Genomic DNA, 20977 nt, shown 5'->3' on the forward strand with positions numbered 1-20977 from the left:
TCAATATAAGACCTGAATTAAGAACTAATTTGAAGGCTCAGTATCACTCGAATTGTGGCTGAGTTAAACGGTTATGGTCGACAGTACTTTCGGCAGGAGCCCGCAAAATACAGCGAAAAAGATCGCTTTTTCTACCAATATATACCATTTATAGTTTGTGAAATTAATCGAGCAGAAACTTGACACATTCGGGTTACAATAAAACATCAGAAGTATGGCAAAACTGGTAAAAGTTTGCCCAGGATTGCAAGACTACGAATTCGAGAGGCGACAACTTCCACTGGTTGTTGACGACACTCTCACGGTATGTCGCATTCCTTGAAGAAGTCCTATCTTTATATATCTTGCCTGTCCTGTAACATGTAAATCCCCCCCCCCCCCATTTCGTGGCTTCGATAGCTCATGGTAGGGCCTAGAGGAAGCACAGCTCTGGATGGAAGAGTGTAGACTATGCCTAGACCTGCACCTGGCATGCGATGCATTGCATGGCACTACTGCCACTAGGCTAGCTGGCATGGCAGTGGCAGTCAATCATGTCTCAATGACGATCGCAGCTGAAGGCAAGCATGACCGTGTCCGTGAGTCGTGTTGATGATGCAATGGACGCATGTCGTTCAACATGTTCAAATCTACAAAATACTGACAACAGTTTCTACAAACTAGGCCTATAGATTTACCATATTCGAAGACCAGCCAGCTAACCAGTAATGTGTCTCATCTGGAACAATGAGTGGCGTAGGCCTATAGAATCCGGCGTGGGCCCTCTGCTGATGTGTTCTGATTGTCCGTGTGATATACGTCTTTCTCTCTCAGAATGACGCCTATCAAAATCAAGTTGAACGCAGGGCAGTAAGTTTATGAAGTGGACCGTGCATTGACTGTCAGTGTCAGGAAGTTTGTGACTTAGAGAATGTTTGTAGTTAACACCACACATTGTAAATATGATGATTTTGGTCTGGAGTCGATTTATTTGTAAGACTGAAGACATCTGTTTATTCCATTCTAAAGTACATGGAGGCCATTCATGTTTGATGATGTATTGACCACATTCAATCAATTTCCCACAAGTAGTTAGTATTGATTTGTTTATGGTATTGGCTATGTGTGGAATAGGGATCACTGGTGCAGGGTCTCATGTACTTGTTTCCTGGTTTTGAATTCAAAGTGGTCTTGTTGTAAGCATAGTAGTATATGGTGCTGACTATTCACATATGAAGAGAGAAAAAGCCAAAGCAGCAAAGTAAAATTTGTAGTCGGCTGCACCCTTCCCAATACTATGCTTACAAATCATGGTCAACTGGCCCCAATTGGTGCAAGTTGACCATAATTTTACTCCATAATAATACTTATTCTGGCGGCCTCCATAGGATTGTTTTAGTGTCTTCTAAAATTAGAAGGATGATTTGTCTCTGTCTCACTTGCTGAATTGCGAACTCTATTCCAATACTGATCAGTCACAAAATTCTAAATCTGTCTTTTCAGATGGTGATGCAATTCAATGACAGCTGCTTGGGCTGTGAGAAGGGGAGCATCAAACAGAAAGAGATGGAAAGTTTTGTCCAGAAGTTTTCAGCGTTGACAAAAGATGAAGTAGCTATCGCCCTTTTGGTTAAAGACAGTGATATTTTTCACCTGTTATCACAGAAGGTGCCGTGTGTAGGCTGTCGGAGGAGGTAAGTAAGAGATGAAAATAACGAATTGACTGTCTGTAGGGTGGTAATCTCAATATCTGGCCAGCTTTTTTTCAGTGTTTCAGTTATCATTTACACTACAGTAAGCTCATCAATCATAACTCACTTAAACTAGATGATATATGGCATTGTCATTATTCAGGGGCTTTGAATATTGCTTCTAACACTTCAGACATGTACAGAGTACATTTCGTCTTTCATTTCAGTGTTGAGAGGTTGTTCAGTCAGCTTGCACGTTCAAGCCATCCTGCTCTGGAACCATTGGTGATCACAAAGGATTCTGAGCTGTCCATAAACCGAAACTACCTGTTAGATCCCAAAGCGATGTATGCTTTATTTCACGTGCATGGGTAAGTGTTGAAACTTGTGCTACCTAACATCAAGCCAGTCACTAAATCTGTTTTGCACATGTTGAAGCACTTCTAATTGGTTCGAGTTGAATTTATACTTGTGGAATTTATTGTTTTCCTTGGTGATTTCTTTGATCACATTATTTTCTTGTTTTACTTTCAGGTCCAAATTCAGCACAATTGTGGACTCGATTCCCAAGAGCAGAAAGAATAAGCGGTGTACACTACATTCCCTGGAAACACACAAGGTGAAATGCTTGGGGTAAGTTGAAGTGAAATGTTTGGGGTACGTTGTCAGTGAAACAAACATCATAGACTGAAAAATGTCCTTGGTTGAGTCTGCATGATGTGATTTTGGCTGATATTATTCTCATTTGTGTCAAAACATAATATGTGGATCAAGAAAAGAACTCCAATCCCTCAACTCTTAGGTATTTCATTTTGGAAATCTCATATGGTATTCCTTGTTAACACAGTTGATTCATCTGCCAATAAGCATTGTAAAAAGTCGTTTTAAGGTTCATTGCATGTCAAAGAACTGATTTACCTACAAGGTCTGAATTCGGCATTAAATGTTACATGATGGTTGACATTTGACATATTTTGTTACGTCAGATTACGAATATTTCTTTAAATGCATAACTTCTGTGTATGCTACACATTTGATATCTTATTTGATATTTTCAGGACTTGGACTGATGTCTGGGATGTGTTATCGAAAGAATGCAGGGAAAAGGTTGTCCTTATCGATGCTGATAGTCTCTTGGATACCTTAGAAACATACCTCAGAAAGCACAGGTGAGTGTCGACTAAATTAGTTTTGTTTCTTCAACTGTTCTAAAGGACAAAGCTCAGTGGTTCAAGAGGGGAATGTCAACGAAAGACGACAGCCAGGTTTATCAGAGACATAGGCCTGGTTCTGTAGTACATCCATAAACAAGAAAATTGATGGCCAAGAAGAAATGACAGCTTTCTGTTGCCACTGCAAGAAGATAAGATAAACTCACATAGCTGCAGAATTTCTGCCAAAGACCTTGAAATATTTTTTCACTCATTTCAGATTCTGCTCCGACTGCAAGTCTAAGGTTCAGCGTGCGTACAGCATATTGGTTGGCGAAGTCAACTCCAACTCTGAGAAAGGTTACTGTCCAGCCCTGTATGAAGGTCTCCGCTGTTGTCCACAGGACAGACACCTCCATATTCACTGTGATACTGACTTCATTGAGCAGATCATTCATCGTGCTGAGCCAGAGTTACTTGGCAGGTGGGTGGATTTCTTTAAACTGAAAAAAAATTGAGGTGACTGTTGAGAGCTGACCATCGAACTCGGACATTATTAGGTGTAAAAACAGTATTGGGCAATTGTGATGAAAGTAGGAGGAAACTGGAGTCTCCGCAGCTGTTAAAGAAAGGGGCCCTCTCTATCACTTGAGACCGGGACCAACCCTGAATCGAACCCTGGACCTCACGGGTGTGTTATGCATCTTCTGACTTCAGTCTTGAGGCTATGCTTTTGTCTTATATGAGGACTACTGGTTTGGCCTCATTATTGTCACAACAAAAATTTTGATTTGTTTTTATATCTCCCATCTTGCACCAGCAGTAGCCGCAGGGAACGGCATGCCAAGACTTTGGACATTGCACAAGAAGAGGTCCTGACTTGCCTGGGGATACATTTGTATGAGAGGCTTCATCGTATCTGGCAGAAGCTCCGTGCCGAGGAACAGACTTGGCAGATATTGTTCTGTTTGGGGGTTGAATCATTGAAGAAGAACTTTGAGGTAGGTTGATTGCTTGATGCCAGATTTTTAGTTTAAGGAATTGATACCGGAACCCGAATGGAGGTATTGGTTGTCTCACCAAACACGGCTAGGGTGATCCCTTTGCAACTTGGGCAAAAGCCCAGCAGTCTTTAAGTCTTTCACTCTCTTTGACAGGTTGCCCTGGAGAAGAAGCAGGGCAAATCAAACTTGGAGCTGATGTGCGAGGAGCTGCTTGCAGAGGAAATAGCCAAAGAGCAGAAACGCGAGCAGAAGCGACAGAAACGTAAGAAGAAGAAAAACAAAGGAGGTCCGGTTGAGAATGGGTGGTGCCCGGAACAAAACAGTGATACTGGTGGTGATAAGTGTGAGGTAAGTTGATGATTTTGGTGTAGTGAACGGTCAAATTGCTGATTCACGAATAATCTTTTGCACAGCTTGCATGCAGTTGAAATTTGATAAAGCACCTATCATTTGATAATATCAAATTTCAATAGACCGATGTATGGTATTTGAAAATTGCAATAGAAATTATGATTTAAATTTCTGTCATGTTATGCTAAAACGGTTTGTGGTCTGCTCTGATACCAGTTGCCTAGAGAAAGAGTCAGCGGACTGATAATTATTGCTCATGAAAATGTCTTTGTTTTCAGTGTGATGAAAATACCAATTGCTCTATCACCAACTGTGCAAACTGTGATCGTGATCATTCTGCCAACAACAACACTTTGGACAAAATCGTCGACTCTTGTACAGACTGTAAGGGAGACCAGGATCTACGCGCCCTAGGCTGTAAGGTTCCGCCGCCGGGGAGTTTGAGTAATCGGAGTGATGCGGGGTACTCATCAGGCCATGAAGGATGCGAGAGTTGCAGTATGCCAAGTTCAAATGGGTCAGATATAGCTTGTTCGGAGGAGAGTTGTAACCATGATGGTAAGTAGCCGAGCTGGATCATACTCGTACAACCTCAAAACGGATAGTCACATAAAATATTCTTTTCTTTTATATGGCGTCATCGATTGCCTGCGCCATGATGTTAGCTAATGTTGGAACTGTCCCTGTAAACTCTTTTTGTTTATCACAGGTAACTCTAGTCCATGTACTGTCGACCTTCCAGACGTGTGCAAGGAGTGGTTAGGGGACGGCAGAGAGGGAGGTTGCAGGCAGAAAGGACGAGTAAGTAATCGTACAAAGGAAATCAAAACATTGTCGGTGTGCTTTCGCCTTTAAAGAAAATATTTCCCAAACGAACCTGATGATTAAAAATACGGAAGAAAGGCAACAATTAAGAAACCGTTCCCAATACCGCGATAGTAATAGCCCTCAAGGAAGGTTGGCTCTGTCTTCTTGTCTTAGGTGCTGAAAATCAATGCAAAATTGACTGCACAATCTATTTGAGTCTCATTGTTAATGCTGAGTAATTTGGGGACCAACTGTCACTGCCAACTAATCCTCAGTCTGAGACTAACAAATTTCTGTTGAATTATTCAGTGTAAATCAACCAGAGACCTAGGTAAAGCAGTTCAAGTGGAACCGCAACAGAACGACTCCAGCCCTTCCAAAGATTCCCACTACAGAACGACACTCAGTTTACAAGATATGTTAGAGGTAGGTTTCCTGGAGTCGTGTTTTACGATACATCACAATCGCCATCAGGTCGTGTATATAGAAGTAGCATCCTCTGCTCCTAGACAGTAGTCTAACGTTGTTTATTTGAATTTGCAGGCGTCATGTTCTTCTGAAGACGAAGGTGATGCAATATCAGAAGAGGACATCCAGAGATTCAAGGAAAATTCGAAACTGCTGTCTACCAAGCGTCAGGAGCTGCGTGAGACATTGCGGAAACGTTTTGACATGATGTGTCGTAATGGGCAGTGTGCGCATCCAAATTGTAAAATGAATCATGCGATGAAAGACTTGAATCTCGGCTCTGAATAGGCCCTTGGCTCTTTTCTTTAATTGTACAGTTTTGTCAACTTGTTACTAAGACTTTAATGATGGAGGTTGGGATTTTGTGGATGATAGTTTGGTTGACCTTTATGCGAGTTCGAGATGTCTTATGATAAATCCATCAAGAAGTGTATGCAATTAACACCTTGGGTACCCAACTAGGTAGATCTACAGTTATGTCTATTGCTCTCAACCGTTCTTTGCCCAACAACTTGTGGATGGAACCCCTGCATTAAAGTCCTCCTTAACGAAATCTATCATCCACATCCTCCCATAATCCACATAATCGTTCAACACTGTTGGCATACTTGAAAAAAGTAAGTGATATCTAAGCTGTGGGCTGTTTCTAGCAGGTGTATAATGTGACATGCAGAGAAGTAATGCATCCGAGATGCTATTTGTATATAGAGTGTTTGAAATTATGATGCAACTGATGCTTGTCACCTGAATGTCTTGGAATTCACTCTTCAGTATGTTAAGGGCGCCTGTATTTAAGGAAGTGTCCCATGCTCTTGGTGATGACGGAACAATGATGTGATTTTAGGGTTTATGGTTCCTCTAGTTTGCCTCTTGAACCAGGTCGAATAGATACTTGTATATGGATACCAGAATTGCCAGTTTTCTTAAATTTCAGTGACCCGTTTGCCTTGGATATGTCGAGAGGTGTAACCGGTTATTGAATGGAGGCGGCAGTTATTGTGAAATGGAGACAGCTAATTTTGTATGAAAGTAATTTATTGAACGGATTGTGAAATTTCGAGGTTATTTCAGTTACCTTGGTCTGAAACTTTTGTTAGTTGGACATTTGTCTATCTTGAATATCAGAAAAGAAATATATGCATTTGTCCACACTTAAAAAGAAATGTATAAAAAAGTTTAGTTCTTGCTCACCGGTAAATGATGACCATAAATTGACCCAACATGCATTACTTCCCTGACTGCTTTTAATGTGAACTACCAGACATTAGACACACTGAAAAAATGGACATATTCTTACTTGTAAAGTCGAAGGCTGAAATTTTTTAACTTGCTATGCAAACTTGGTTGTTATTTTCCTTAGTCCTGTAACTGTAATAATTTAGAAATTAACCCATTAAGTAATAACCCCTGGGCACCCAACATGTTAAAAATGATCAGTAAGTGCAAGGATAATCTCACACATGTCATAAGTGAATTATTATACTGAAAGAAAGGCAGTAAAATTTATGATGGTATTGTTGTAGTATCTAACCGAATGTTTGAAGGCCGTTGCTGTAATTGACAATGATAGGCTGGCCCCTACCTCTGTCATCTGTCTAGGCTATTGGGGCAATTCATTTCACAACGATGCATGCTCTAATTGAACACATTTTGTTCTTTCTAAATTGTCCCTACCACTAATCACAAAATCAGTAAAACTTTCACTGTCAGCGTTTCCTTGGGCCAATAACCCAGTTTACACTAGAACAAATGGAAGTTATCCACAATGGATTCTGGTCTCGTGTCTTTTGAATGTGACTTGTAAAAACCTTATAATGGACTGCATTTTTACAAGTCATTAAAATTTGATGTGTTTGCAGTGGATTTTGTTCTCATGTCTTTATTTGAATGTGACTGGTAAAAACGTTTTAATGGACAGTTTTTTCACAAGTCATTATGCTCAGATGTGTTTGCAATAACAGTGATGTGACATTTCATAGGCCTACTTCTGCACAATCACATGCTTCTCTCTTTTGATTTACCTTTTGCCTGAAGTGCTGTACTCTGTACTTGCGGCTATTTTTTTACATTGAATGAGCTGCGATTGCCAGTCACAACTTTCAAAATCTTCATATTTAACTTTGCAGTTACTGACTGAAGCAGGGCTGCCTACGGTATCATTCTTTGGCTTATCCGATTGTTGATTTTGTCCTTGTACTGGAAGAGGAGCTGGGGATGATTTGTAGTTTCTAGATTGATAGTCAAATAATAACCTTTGTACCTCAATGATTTTTGCCAGAAGTAGCAATGGAGCCATTTCCGTCTTTTTTTTAGAATGGATATTTAATTGTGTTGCAGAAAACTGTTTGTATATGAAGAGTGTGTGGACTTGATAACATTTAACTTTGGTCATTGAGCGGCTGGCTGACCCTATGCTACCTATGTTTCAAGTAAATCTGGGATGCAAGTATCTGAATAAAGTGATAAATAAAGGAATAAATCATTGTTGTGTTGTTTTTACTGATGAAGAAAACTAAGTTTTCTCTGGCTACGCAAGTTTTAGTGTAATCGGTCAGAAAAAGGGCTTTCGTCTTCCTTTTGAGGGCTTTCCTCATGGTAACAGCTGTTCTATTTCATTACAAGCTGCACATGGTTATTGCTGAGGTCATGATGGTTCTTGACTGAGTTTACAGTACTTATCATCTTCTAAGATTCATAAAAACTTTGCTCAGTGATTATGAAAGATATGACAGCACCGTCGCCATAAATTCTAAGGGTCGATAATAGGCACCATCAATTTAGCAAGAACCTGAAATCTTAGAGTAATTGGAACTCAAAAGGAAGTGGGGTGGGAGTTCTTTGTTTTCTTTAAAACAACCTCCCAGGTTTTAAATATTCCATGGGACCTCACTGTATGCAGTGGCTCTTTCTCGCCTTTGATAGTCTCCAGAAAACTTAATACCGGGGCACTTATGTGATAAAATTAGCTGTTCTCTATCTTCCAATTGCAATGATGCTCAAAGAGTAATGATGGAAGAGAGCTGCTGATTTTTCAAATGTTTGCGCCCCATATGAAAATCAAGCTGAGCTGTCTATGACGTCAGAGTCTGCCATCCCCTGCTGCTGAATCGAAGCGCTTGCATCTCATTCGCGATCTCATTCTTTCCAAAATCTCCCTATTCCAACTCGCAAAATGGGTATTGAGAAGTTTAAGGAGTTCATGGCGAACAAAGTAGCAAATGCTGACAAAAAAGAAACCTGGGTACAGCTTGCTAAACTGACTGAACAGGCAGAAAGATATGACGGTAAGATTTCTCTGATTGCCCAGTGTACATTTTACACTGCTCATGCTTGTACACTGTATCTGCTTATCTGCATGGTTCTCAACTAAGATGAGATGCTGACCTCGTGATGCTGTATCTTTGCTGCAGATCATCCGATTGGGCCCAAATATAATCTGTTAGATAGATAAAATGTTTCTCAATTTGGATGCATGTATTGCATAATTCATTTTCAATCAGGTTGTTGTTCAGAGTTCCAGAAAAATGACCATCTTTTGAGGGAAAGATGGATAATTTATGGGGCGCCATCTTAGGCAAAAATATCTGGTTCATGCCAACACCCAGACATTGCCTGCCATACCTGGCTTTGTTTCAATTTACTAGAATGCGGCTAGTGATAATGAGTCATTATTTCCTGGAAGTATACAGGTCACGCAAATCTGTTTGCTCAAACCTAGGGTAGGCCTAATTGTAGGCAATGGGCCAATTCATGAATCATTGTAGGCCTAGGCCTATCCCATTGTTGCATTGTTCTGTGATTAGGTGATGGACAGCAGGCCTGCTGAAGTGGATTTTTTTAATCATCAAGTCTGTTGCTGTATTCTTTTGTCACAGAATTCAATGCGACCCTTCCTATATCTTGTAATTATGTGACTATAGGCTATAGGCCCCCTTGTGATAGGCCCCTTGCTATAGGCCCCCTTAACTTAGTCAAGATCTTAAATCTTTCAGAAATGGTGGAAGCTTGTAAAAAGATCATAGAATGTTCTGGAGGCAAGCTTGAAGAAGAAGAGAGAAACCTGGTGTCTGTGGCTTACAAGAATGTTGTTGGGGTTCAGAGGAGTGCGTATCGAGTCATTCATAGTATTGCGCAGAAGGGGTGCAACAGTGAAAAGAAGACTGCTGATGTGCAGAAATATTTGGAGATTGTAAGTGCTTTGTGTCGATGTTGACCACTCTTTGTGTCCGGATCACTGGTGTAGGTGCAAAAATGGAGTCCAGGACGAATAAATCTGTCCAAGGGGTGCTCTGCTTGGACAATAAGCAAAGTGGAGAACCATCTAGCATCTCCCCCATGCCTACTTATTGTCTCTAGTGATCAATGTTATTTGCATTCACATTATTTTGTCATTTTCCCTTTGTTTTAGGTAACATCCTATCTTATCATTCCAGCTCCGTAGTGAATTGAACCAGCTGTGTAATGAAGTAATTGAACTGCTTGAGAAGACACTTGTAGCTAATGCAGCTGATGATCACAGCAAGGTCTTCTACCTTAAAATGTAAGTCAAGGAAAAGAGTATCATCTTCATTTGCCCATCCATCTGTCAGATCTCCATCTGTTATGTCTCTATTTGTCAGTGTCTCCATCTGTCCCAATTCTAATAACCTTATATGAATTAAAGGAAAGAGATAACAGCAGGAACACCCAGGCCCAATGCCTTTATTAAAGTGACCTTTGAGGGAAAACTTTTGTTTGCCATTGAGATGATCCCCGGGTCCATGTAACCCTGTGTTGCATGGTTGACTCTGCAACTAATCAAGGAAAACCAATGCCGACTCGGCCTTGTAATATTTCACTATCAGAGAAATAAGGATATTTATATTCTCTTCCTAATCCAACCATTCCTTATAATACAGGAAGGGAGATTACCACCGCTACTTGACGGAATGTGCCAAGCCAGAAGAGAGGGATGCATTATCAGAAAAAAGTAAAATAGCCTATTCTGAAGCCATGGAGACTGCCAAGGAAAAAATGCGAGCTACCCATCCCATTCGGTTAGGCCTTGCCCTTAATTATTCAGTGTATTACTATGAGATCGCTGAAGACTGTGCAACTGCCTGTGAACTAGCCAAACAAGCTTTCGACGATGCCATCAATGATATTGACTCGATATCAGATGACCAGCACTCGTACAAAGATTCTACGCTTATCATGCAGCTTCTTCGAGATAACTTAACCTTGTGGAAGTCTGAGACTGGTGAACCAGAAGGTATGTATAGTAATGGTATCGACTCCACAGTAATGTCTCTTAAAGTGTTCATTCTAATCGTCCAAGTGTCCCTGGCGGACTGTACTACCTGTACTAATTGTCGATTCGTCAATCTCAAACTGTCTATTATTACTGCACTTACAGAGATCCCTTTCCTCTTTTCAGAAGTCGATAAACAAGAGTAAATGATGCCATCATCTCTGTACCGTTTCCTTATGAAAATCTACCAAGTGAAGGACTTTTTTCTGTGTGCCATAACTTTAGAATAAGAGTTGGCCACAGTCTGGAACAACAGTTAAGCAAGATCTTGTTGACTGATGGCTGGTAGTTGGGTGGTGAAGAGATTTTTACGAGAACAACTTGAACTTATTATGGTGCTGTCACAGTAGTGCTACATGTAGGAGAGATTTTGTGAAAGGTAAATTGATGAAGTTGTGAAAACATCCAAATATCGATCTATTATAAATTGATAATGTACATGTTGTTCAAGTTGTTCAAGTTGTTCTTGTTGGGCAATTTAAGCCGACCGGTCAATCACACAATTGTCTTTGGGACCTGGCAGATAATGATGACTATTCTGGTTGTGCACTTGGGGTAATGGGTATGTAATGGGCAGATCCAAATGCACATTACAAACATTACCGATACTTGGCTTTGGCCTGACTGGTGTTCAATGATCCTGAGCCAAAATCATCACACTGAAAGGTATATTTTACCCGTCGGCTTTAAACTCCATATTATCTCTGAAAAACCAGTTGATGTAAAAGCCAAAGGGCGGCTTTATCATATTCTCAAGATGATTGCATTTGGCTAGGCTTTGTTTATTTCTTCAAATTACCGGAATGACTTCAAAGCAAGAAGAATAGTATCCATTCGTGTTTGTTTTGTTAACAATTCAAGAGGGAGCTAAACTGAATAAAGTTTAACTTTGGCTATAACTACGAAATATTTTCAATGAGCGTTCTCTTGATGAATATTATCTGATTTTCCTCAAATCTCATCTGTAATCATCCTTCTTGGTCTCAGGCATTCTATACATCTGGCGACTTCATGTAACTTTGAAAAAATTGATAACGCCCCTTATAAAAATATAAACCTCTGCTTACAAGTGTGAGCTATATAGCTGTCTTGTAGTCTGCGAACTGTGCATACCGATATGTTTTGCAATCAATAGTGGCATACTGTGAAAGATAGCGTCTGCCAGCTTTTACGTAGAAGAAAATTTAGGGGCCGCTATAAAGTATTAATCGTTAATATTGTGCAGGCAGACAAAGTAAGCCATAGCTTGCAGTGACAGGACTCAAATTGATCTACATTCATGGTTTTAAATTCAGTATCTTGTTTGTAAGAGAAATTGACCAAGGCCCTAGTCATCGCAGAGGCCGAAGTCTAGGCCATGCAGCTTAACATGATGACGATGACGATGATGATGATGTCAATGGTGAAAAGATGTAAATGAGAATTAGCAAGTTGAATATTTTCACCAACAACTTGTAGTGTGTCAAACAATATAGGGCGCACTGTGGCCTGCATAACGGAATGATTCATAATTTACTCCTCATAACTTGGCATGTTAGTCCCTGTTCAATAAAATAACACAAGTTAGATCAATTCGTGTCCAAAATAGAGGCAAATGAGTAATGTTGATAGGCTTCAATCTTCCATGTTGTATTACTCATTGTATTTGTAGTAACATACATTCTCTCTTCCCGTAATGGATCATTTAAGATTTTAAGAAGTCATCTATGGCTGTGTTAATTTGGTATTATTTTCTTACCGAGAAGAGCTTTTCTGAGATACAGCACCCTAAGTCATATTGCTTTCTTCCCCATTGCAATGTTCACATGCTTGAACAAAGACTCTTGTGGTGATTTATAAAATTGCAAACTGCTGAACCTCTTCTTTGCATGTGTAGTTCATGCATTTATACTGTATCTCGCCTGTTTTCGCTTCAGTTCACCTGAAATATCTCATACCAGTTCTTGCATTTTATTCAAAGTTACTGCCTGCAAATTAAGGGACCATCTCATCTTTGATACCACAAAAGTATAATCTGTCTCTTGTTCAGCATCGGGCCCCCTCAAAAGACAAAACAGGTAGACACATTGGCATCATGGAGTCTTCTGTGGTATCAATTGATTTTGATATTGTCTATACGGTTACCATTATCTTTTTGAATCATTGATGCCAACTATCACTTTGGCACAATTTCAAGTTTCATAATGGTACTCAAAAGGATGCCCAGTGGAGGTCAACTATGATACTCCTGTGTGAGGTTCCAGTACTCACTTACTCGAGTAAGAGAGAAAGAATATTTAGCTTCAATTATCAAGCCATGTTAAAACTTCCATCAGTAGCATAGTAGGTCCTTGCCTGGGTTCTTTATGGGTGATTATGTGCTTTGTTAAGTGCCATGCAAATAAGTGATTTTTGTCAATGCGACCTGCAACGTTGCTATCACAACATAACAGTTGTGGTTGGAATGTGGCCACCGATTGGTTAAAGTGTAATCGCTTGTTATGTTGCCATGGCTTTGTCGCAGATCGCAGTGACTAAAATCACTTGTTTGCACGGTGCTTTAATTATGACGAACTTACAACGAAAAGGAGGTGGCTCTTGCGTCCTTACACTATAAACCCACCTGTTCTGAAGTCTTTGCATATATTTATTGATATATATGATGTATCCTTACAAACTATTTACCTCATGTATTTACTCGTATTCAATACATGAACGTATCAATGTCTCCTTTATCTAGCTTTTGAAAGTTCTTTATTTTCTGGGTAAACTATCTTTGCCAATGGTAGCAGTGCTAAATGAACTTGTTTCTGTATAATTTTCTCATAGTAATCTACAAAATGCCCAAATGTTAGCCAATGTTGATTTAAACATCTTCATGAAGCTGAAAAGGGCTTGAAATAAGTTATTTTTCTGCTTTGGCTGTCAATCCAACGCGTCATACATGAGGACAGGTATTCCTGAAAATTCCAGTGTTCCTTGGTCAAACTGCCCGCTGTCCATCACGTTGTCCATGATTATTGGATTAACTTCTGATTTGAAGCAGAGCACTGGCTACTAGTTTACATACACAATTATATTGTTAATCAGGCTACCTATTTATTTCATATGTAATGCCTAGCATCATATCGGTACTATTATAATAGATGTATCTTTTTTACCTGTTGTCATTTTCCCGCGAGAAAATTATTAATGCTGGGATTTATAGGGGTTCTGTTATTTTACTGTTTATCATAATGTGTATTGTCGGACCATATTCGGAATTGTATTTATGTCTTCTATAATATCAATCATGTATAATAGTTGGAGTGTTAATGATACTACCAAAAGGTTTTAGAAGTTTTCTGATGGGTTTAGGATTTTAATTTGTGCACTCAGGTACTACTGCTGGATGTGAGAACCAGTGTACTATTTGTTTCGTTGGACAAATAATAAGCTTTCTTTAAAAGTAAACAAGGTCATGTTGTTTTTTTGTACATTTCCATTGACAAGGCCTACCATGTTTATTATGGGAAAGCAACACATGGACAAACAAAGAGTGGAGATTGTTTTGAATCTGTGACAGATGATGATCGTTATATGTTCCATGGTGGCCCATTCTAGTTTTATGACAGAGAGCTTCCATCATAGAATATATTGAAACTGCATGATCTATAATCTATAATATGTTCATTTGGGACAATTATTTTCTGAAGATTCTATTATGTAAGCTGTAATTATGCAGTGAAACTATTAGAACTAAACTGTAAGTGTGACTAACTGATTGATGTGTGTCTGTGAAGGAGAATGGAAGTCTGCACCAGGATGTGACAATCTTGACACCAGAGGCACTGATTTTGTTCCTTGCAACAATTGCTATTCCCACACACAAGATACAAGCCTAAATCTCCATAACTGATACTGTGTAGTATAGATCATCATGCTAAAGTTAGCTTTGAGTTACATTTGAGTAACCAGCAGGTTGGTCTTCTCTAAAGAATATACAAGATGTCAGTTTGAAATGTCTCTAGGAAATTAAGTTATGCGATCTTTATACGCTCCAGCCTGTCTGGGTTTTAGTTGTATTCAAATACATGTAGAACCAAAAATAAAGGGATGAAGCTGGACTGGGCTCACTACTTAATAGAGTAACCTTAGAGGACAGGTTGGTTACTCTAAGTTACTGTAAGCTAACTCTTGCATGTATTAATGATGTAGGCTATTAGTTATGGAGGTTTAGGCTTGTATCTTGTGTGTTGGAATAGGCCCAGCAACCCCTGGAATCATAGTTTCTTTTTGTAATCAGTCCCTTGATTTGTAGACAATAAAGACTCCGCCCTTTTATTTTACTGGTCACCAGTACTGCTAGTGAACCGACTAGTCACCAGTGAACTGAATAATTATCAACCTCACTCCTAATCGTATCTGTAATGTAGTCTACACTACGACATACACTGGTTACACTACATTATACGCTGCCACGAGGTTGCCGAGCTTTGACAACGGCCTTGCGAGATTTGACCTGTACATACTTGCATGCGGACATTCCACTAGCACTTTTGCACCGTCGAATAAACCCTCCAGTTTCACCACAGACGCGGAGAAAAAACTAAGAAGATATGGCGAAAGTGATACCTTCGTTGGATACCCGGGAACAGTGTGTTAGGTTTGCCAAACTGGCTGAACAAGTCGAGCTATATGAAGGTAGGTTTCTGTGTCATCATGGCGGCGACAGAGTGAGCATGCACTGTACTGTGTGTGGCGGCGGAGTGCATAGTACATCTTAGTATACCCATGAATGAACGCACACCTTTTTAGCCCCGTTGAATTCGCTGCTGTGTAAGTATGGTGTTGATGATATAGTTATCGGCGTTGTGTTTTAATGGGATGAACGTTCTCCCGAGAAGATTGAAAAGTGAAGAGAGAGAAGTTGTTGAAAAAAATATTTGGCCTAGCCTAGGCCTACTTCCAAAGGAATACAGTCACTAGGCCTAACACTGTTATTGTTAAGGTGCTTCCTTGTTGTGTAATAGGCTATAGGCCTACTAATATCTAAATTCCAGTAAAATGTGGAAATATTATTATTCTGACTTTTCAGACATGGTAAATGCTATGAAAAAGGCTGTTGGGTTCAAATCTGACGAACCGCTTTCTACTGAAGAGAGAAATCTCCTTTCCGTAGCCTATAAAAATGTTGTTGGTGCCAGACGGTCGGCATGGAGGATCATATCAAGCATTGAATCCAAATCAGCAGAGGCTAATAAAGAACAATGTCACGCCTATAAAGAAAAGGTAATAAATGGAAGGTGATCTTTGTATACAGAAGACGCCATTCTGATGTCACACGCCCGGATCCAGAAACAGACGCCTCTCAACAGAGGGCGAAGTGACGTAACAATTTAAGTGTCACGCAATGGATGTTTGATTGCTAAATTCACTTGGGTGCAAGGATTTTTTCGCCCCCACCTCCTGACTTCTAGCTTATGTAGTTTTATTTAGAAAAAACCTGAAAACAATTTTGGTCCAAAAGTAACTTTACATCATGGCCCCCGGGTAAAGCATCATTATGTTAACGCGAGAAATGTCAGGTTTATATTTGGCTTCTGCTAATTCATCGTCGATACTTTTACATGTACAGTCCAAATCACAATTGACATCCGCGTCATTGATGCGCTACCCTGCATAATACACAATGTCAATTGTGACATGGACTATAGCTTACTCCTTTTGCAGATTGAGAAAGAATTAATGGAAACCTGCCATGAAGTGATCAAACTTGTTGAAGACCATGTGCTACCTCCCTTGAAAAAAATTGATGGTAACCCAGACATAAGTGCTGAAGAAAAGGGAAGAAATACTGAAGCACTGGTTTTCTTCGCAAAAATGTGAGTACCGGGGAGGGCACTAGATGGGAAGCTTTTGTTGTTGACCCTACCTATTATAGGCCTAAATGAAACAGACCCACCATAACCGGCTAAATAGCGTCTCAACTCATTATTTCAAATCTAAGTAGGGTGATGCTATTCCGCGCTAAGTCTGTATATACCGAAGGTTTCTCAGTTCATTCTTTTAATAAATACAATTTGGTTGCAGGCTTGGTGACTACTTCCGTTATACCGTTGAGTGTAAAGAAGGTGATGAGAGGGAACAGAACACAAAAAATGCCGGCAAACATTACGAGGATGCATATGAAAAAGCTAAAGCTGACATCAAACCAACGAATCCCATTAGGCTTGGTTTGGCACTGAACTACTCAGTGTTCTATTATGAGATCCTTAGCGATCCTGGAAAGGCATGTCTCCTCGCCAAGTCTGCTTTCGATGATGCAATTGCACAGCTCGACTCCCTCCCCGAAGATTCCTACAAGGACTCCACCTTGATCATGCAGCTATTGAGAGACAACCTGACATTATGGACCAGTGAGAATGATGGTGAGCGTCATTCAGATCATTCTGACAACCGGAGCAACACAACCCACCCCTGCCCACTATAAAGTTGAAATTTCTGTCACTGACATCTGTTGATAAAGAAAAGTCACTTTAGCTCTTCCAAACTTCAGTCCAAATGTGTAGTTTTCAAATAATCCCCTTGTGTGCAGCATAAGAATGGGCAAAATGTATTTGTCCTAATTCATAATGTTGGGTGGGCCATCAATATTTTTGCCCTTTTCAAGTCCTAGCAGAAACACTTATGCCACTTATCTCCCTGTATACTAATGCTGCCAGTTGTTCATGTGTCTAATCATTTGTGCCTGTTTTTCGTTTCAGCTGGCCAGGAAGATGATGATTGAGCGGCACCTCCACCATAAAATCTATTGTACTCTATATAACCAAGTTCATCAACACATGTGAAGTAGACAGATGTTTGTTTTCTGGATAAGGAAGACTGTGATGAGTGAATTATCCGTGGCCCCTGCACTATTTGAATTCTATTGCTAATTGTGTACTTAAAAAACATATGCGGGACCGAACACCTTACTCATGTGGGTCAATCTCTAGTTAGGATTGCTGTGATCGTATTTTTGAAAAAATTGAATGTAAACAAAGTATGTTGAATGTTGCTTGTTGGTACATTGTTGCTCCAACAGTAAAGATCTTTTTAGAATACAGTAGTTGGAAAATCTGTGGTACGTACTTGAATAGCATGTGTCAGTAGTGTTTTCGCCCCTATAGCATTTGTGCGCAAGCGTCTTTGTTTACATTCCATAGCTCGAACATCGGTGCAATGCTTGTATTGAAGTACTGTTCATGTGCTTTTGTAACTACAAATTGACTCCGCATACTTGCACAATATATTCTCTTGTATCAAAATAAAGTAAATATTAAATAAGGAATTGTATTTTCCAAGCCAGCTTTCCTCGAATTTCGAGGTTTCACACATATTTTTTGCCAGGACAACTAGTTTTTTTTGTACCATGTTAACACAACTTTTAAAAATCACCAACTTTCGTTGGTTTAATTGGTTTTCGGCGGTCTGTTGGTTAATTTTAATGTGGAATTTTCAAATCTCCCTTTGACCCTAGAATCGCTGGTCTAAGAATAGTTTGATAAACGGATAAAAACGTTTTCTGTGACTAAAGCTTTATCCATTTACTCTCTTGCCTTCATGACATTTTGATAGTGTAAAGGGACAGTTTAATCTTTGAATACATTCGGTCTTGCATGAAAGAAGCACATTTCTGTGACCAGGACTGGATTTGATTTATTAAAATATCATAAATGTTGGTGAACTATTCCCATTTGTGAAGTATGTGCTTTGGCTTTTGGATCTGACGTTTTGGTGTGATCCCCTTATGAACAGTCTAATAAATTTTCAGTAGAAATATGTCGGGCCGATCATTATGTTGTCAAGGGCTTGAAATGAATAATCGTTGTGAATTGTGGATTTTCAAGTTACTGCTAAGTTGGCTATTGCTACAACTATCATTAACAACCAACAGGACAGAGCGGTAAAATCTCAAGAACAGAACATATCTCGGTGTTTACTGATGTTCTTGATAAATGAATTTGCCAGTGTTGAATTTCAGTTTAGTATGTATTGTAAGGTATGCATTGTTTAATCCACAGGGTAGAGTTAGTGTCTTTGGTTGAAATCGTTGAGTCGAAACTGCATTACTGATTAAATGTTTGATATAGGACCTAAAGTGAAAGTATTGTTACATGTATTATATGTATATATGGGTGTACATGTACATGTGATTATCTCTGTACAGTCTTGCAGGTGTTCTGGTGAATTTAGTCCATTTTAAGTACCGTATCTCTAACCGCTTGACCTACTGACTTGCATATGTATTTCACTTGCAATTTTCTGCATTTCTCTAGAGACCTGTTGAGTTGAAGATTTGCAATTAAATCTGTCCTGGAGGTGTAGTAAGTGGTAAGTGGTGTGATACAAAGAAGTGGATTGATAGCGTCGTAAACCCCCCGCCCCTGTGACAATGGTCAAGTACTGCAACTGACGAGAATTTCAAGTAAATTTTCTATACCATTTATAAGCGAAAAATTCCAATAATTGACTTTGATTTGGTGTCCTCAAAATGTCAATTGATTGTAGATAGTCCTTTTAGTAGGGCATCTTCAAGAAGTTCACCGAGGTCAGATTTGACTGATTTACTTGCACAGATGAAACACTTTCTGTATGTGGTATTTGCAAAGTGGGCTGTTGACATTTATATGGGATACTGTCCGTCCTTGCAACAGTCGCTGCTCAGCCCTTTGTGAAATGTAAAGCCTCTTATTTCACCTACGAAAAATACTAATGTTACAATAGCCAATTGACAAGGCTAGAAGGCGCAGTGAGTTGCATTCTTTTTCAGGGCTCATATGGAGGTATGTTTTTACACCCGAAAAACTAGCAAGATGTAACCACGACTGGGAAAGCAATCATGCCTCGCAAAGTCCATTCCATCCTTATGCTTCTTTTTGAGACGTGATTTGCTGGATGCGTGGCGTCATTTACGTCATCTGCTGTTGGCACCGTTGTTACGAAGTTCACACGGGCCTTGAAAAGGAACGTGACTCGCTGCGCCATCTATGATTTATCGAAAGTCCACATCCTCGTTGCAGTTGTCATTTGCAAGGTGGTTTAGGTGCAGAGCTTTGCACATTGTAATGATGTGAAATGTGTATTTGTGTATGTAATTTTCACTTTTTTACCGAAGATACAAAATTCTTTGTTGGGAGCGTGTAGTGTTGAATTTAATGTAATGGGTATAAGCATAGATTTAGACTTAATCTTTATTTAGGCTGTCTGACCTTAATTATCTTGTTTAGGTATGTTTTTTCTTGAGTAGTCTGCTTGGCTTTTATGTGGCCACTTTGGTACAATTTATTGTGTGTGGTGTTTGACAAACTAATTGCACTATCTCGAGCTTTTTGAGTCTTATCAATAATTCCTGTCTTTTAGTGCTGAGAATGTCACTGAGATCCCTCTAGACATATAAGAGGAGTAAATTATTCTTTAAAATGCCTTTCTGGGAATATCTCTTCAATATTGTCCTCCTTTCAACTTAACTTCTTAAAGTGTTTGTGATGCATGGTAAAAGAACTCAGCCAGGCATTGTTCAGGGCCAAGTTTTCAAAATGTTTTAAAATATTTCTGCTTGCTCAACCTTCAGCTGTTGTTCCAACTTGTACTTCTTCTGCTATACTTTCTTATTTGCTCCTAGTTAGAACTCAACCAGAAAAGTGCTAAGGTGGCTGACTTTCAGTTTTATACATGTAGTACCCAAACATATCATATACATGTACTTTTATTTTAAGACACATCCTTGTCTGCCTGAGATTCCCCCACATTTAGGACATGTTTAATGCCACTAACCAAAATTAAGAGCATTAAGAAATATTGTGGATAATATTGTGATGTAAAATTTTTAAAATTAAACCGGATTTGAAAATCATGTGGAACTTGGTGATAATTTTGGAAAGGATAATAACCTGGAAGCTTTCAAGTGAAACATGACAGTAGCCGATTTTATCGAAATTTGATGTCTAGAAAATAATGCCTTTTATCATGTAAGAACTAACTTCCTAATATTGTAACATCAGTAGATTAAAGTAGACTAGTACAACTCGGGCAACAAATAAATTAAATTGTGTTAATGAACATATTGCTTGTTTTTTCCTGTTGTGTTTGAAGCTTACATCTATCTTGGTGTATCTGTCGTCTCTTGTCCCTCTTCTTACCAGAGCTTTGTCTCCATTGATGCACTATTTAGTGTCCCCGAGTGGGCAGTTATGGACGTATGCTCTGATGTTCATAGCCTCCTTTCCAAACTTC

General features: G+C 39.4%; 3 protein-coding genes across 5 annotated transcripts; all 3 read left to right on the forward strand.

The window, feature by feature from the left end:
* Positions 1-75: 75 nt before the first annotated feature.
* LOC135503578 (gametogenetin-binding protein 2-like) lies at positions 76-7930 on the forward strand. 2 transcript variants are annotated; one of them, XM_064797184.1, is made up of 12 exons: positions 76-304; positions 1483-1673; positions 1898-2041; positions 2205-2303; positions 2729-2839; positions 3102-3305; positions 3642-3822; positions 3979-4173; positions 4455-4734; positions 4886-4977; positions 5293-5409; positions 5527-7930. In XM_064797184.1, exons 1-12 carry the CDS (start codon positions 215-217, stop codon positions 5737-5739), a joined length of 1917 nt encoding a protein of 638 aa, XP_064653254.1. In that variant the 5' UTR covers positions 76-214; the 3' UTR covers positions 5740-7930. The 2 variants fall into 2 exon arrangements, with proteins under 2 accessions (XP_064653254.1, XP_064653255.1); XM_064797185.1 differs by having other exon boundaries at positions 3645-3822.
* Positions 7931-8543: 613 nt separating this feature from the next.
* LOC135503580 (14-3-3-like protein 1) lies at positions 8544-14170 on the forward strand. 2 transcript variants are annotated; one of them, XM_064797186.1, is made up of 5 exons: positions 8544-8735; positions 9444-9640; positions 9885-9991; positions 10350-10702; positions 10868-14170. In XM_064797186.1, the coding sequence occupies exons 1-5, from the start codon at positions 8624-8626 to the stop codon at positions 10885-10887; spliced, it is 789 nt and encodes a 262-aa protein (XP_064653256.1). In that variant the 5' UTR covers positions 8544-8623; the 3' UTR covers positions 10888-14170. The 2 variants fall into 2 exon arrangements, with proteins under 2 accessions (XP_064653256.1, XP_064653257.1); XM_064797187.1 differs by lacking the exon at positions 8544-8735 and adding an exon at positions 9245-9299.
* A 1038-nt stretch (positions 14171-15208) lies between these two features.
* Positions 15209-20805, forward strand: LOC135503581 (14-3-3 protein gamma-like). The gene is made up of 5 exons (XM_064797188.1): positions 15209-15403; positions 15798-15991; positions 16433-16584; positions 16793-17130; positions 17467-20805. The coding sequence occupies exons 1-5, from the start codon at positions 15319-15321 to the stop codon at positions 17487-17489; spliced, it is 792 nt and encodes a 263-aa protein (XP_064653258.1). The 5' UTR covers positions 15209-15318; the 3' UTR covers positions 17490-20805.
* The last annotated feature ends 172 nt before the right edge of the window (positions 20806-20977 follow it).

The sequence above is a fragment of the Lineus longissimus genome, chromosome 2, assembly GCF_910592395.1.
Source record: "Lineus longissimus chromosome 2, tnLinLong1.2, whole genome shotgun sequence".
NCBI lineage: Eukaryota > Metazoa > Nemertea > Pilidiophora > Heteronemertea > Lineidae > Lineus > Lineus longissimus.

Coding starts and splice junctions, on each gene's coding strand:
- LOC135503578 (XM_064797184.1), top strand. CDS start 215: ATGGCAAAACTGGTAAAAGTTTGCCCAGGATTGCAAGACTACGAATTC. Junction 305..1,482: donor TTGTTGACGACACTCTCACG/GTATGTCGCATT, acceptor CTGTCTTTTCAG/ATGGTGATGCAATTCAATGA. Junction 4,174..4,454: donor CTGGTGGTGATAAGTGTGAG/GTAAGTTGATGA, acceptor CTTTGTTTTCAG/TGTGATGAAAATACCAATTG.
- LOC135503580 (XM_064797186.1), top strand. CDS start 8,624: ATGGGTATTGAGAAGTTTAAGGAGTTCATGGCGAACAAAGTAGCAAAT. Junction 9,641..9,884: donor TGCAGAAATATTTGGAGATT/GTAAGTGCTTTG, acceptor TTATCATTCCAG/CTCCGTAGTGAATTGAACCA. Junction 9,992..10,349: donor AAGGTCTTCTACCTTAAAAT/GTAAGTCAAGGA, acceptor CTTATAATACAG/GAAGGGAGATTACCACCGCT.
- LOC135503581 (XM_064797188.1), top strand. CDS start 15,319: ATGGCGAAAGTGATACCTTCGTTGGATACCCGGGAACAGTGTGTTAGG. Junction 15,404..15,797: donor ACAAGTCGAGCTATATGAAG/GTAGGTTTCTGT, acceptor CTGACTTTTCAG/ACATGGTAAATGCTATGAAA. Junction 16,585..16,792: donor CTGGTTTTCTTCGCAAAAAT/GTGAGTACCGGG, acceptor ATTTGGTTGCAG/GCTTGGTGACTACTTCCGTT.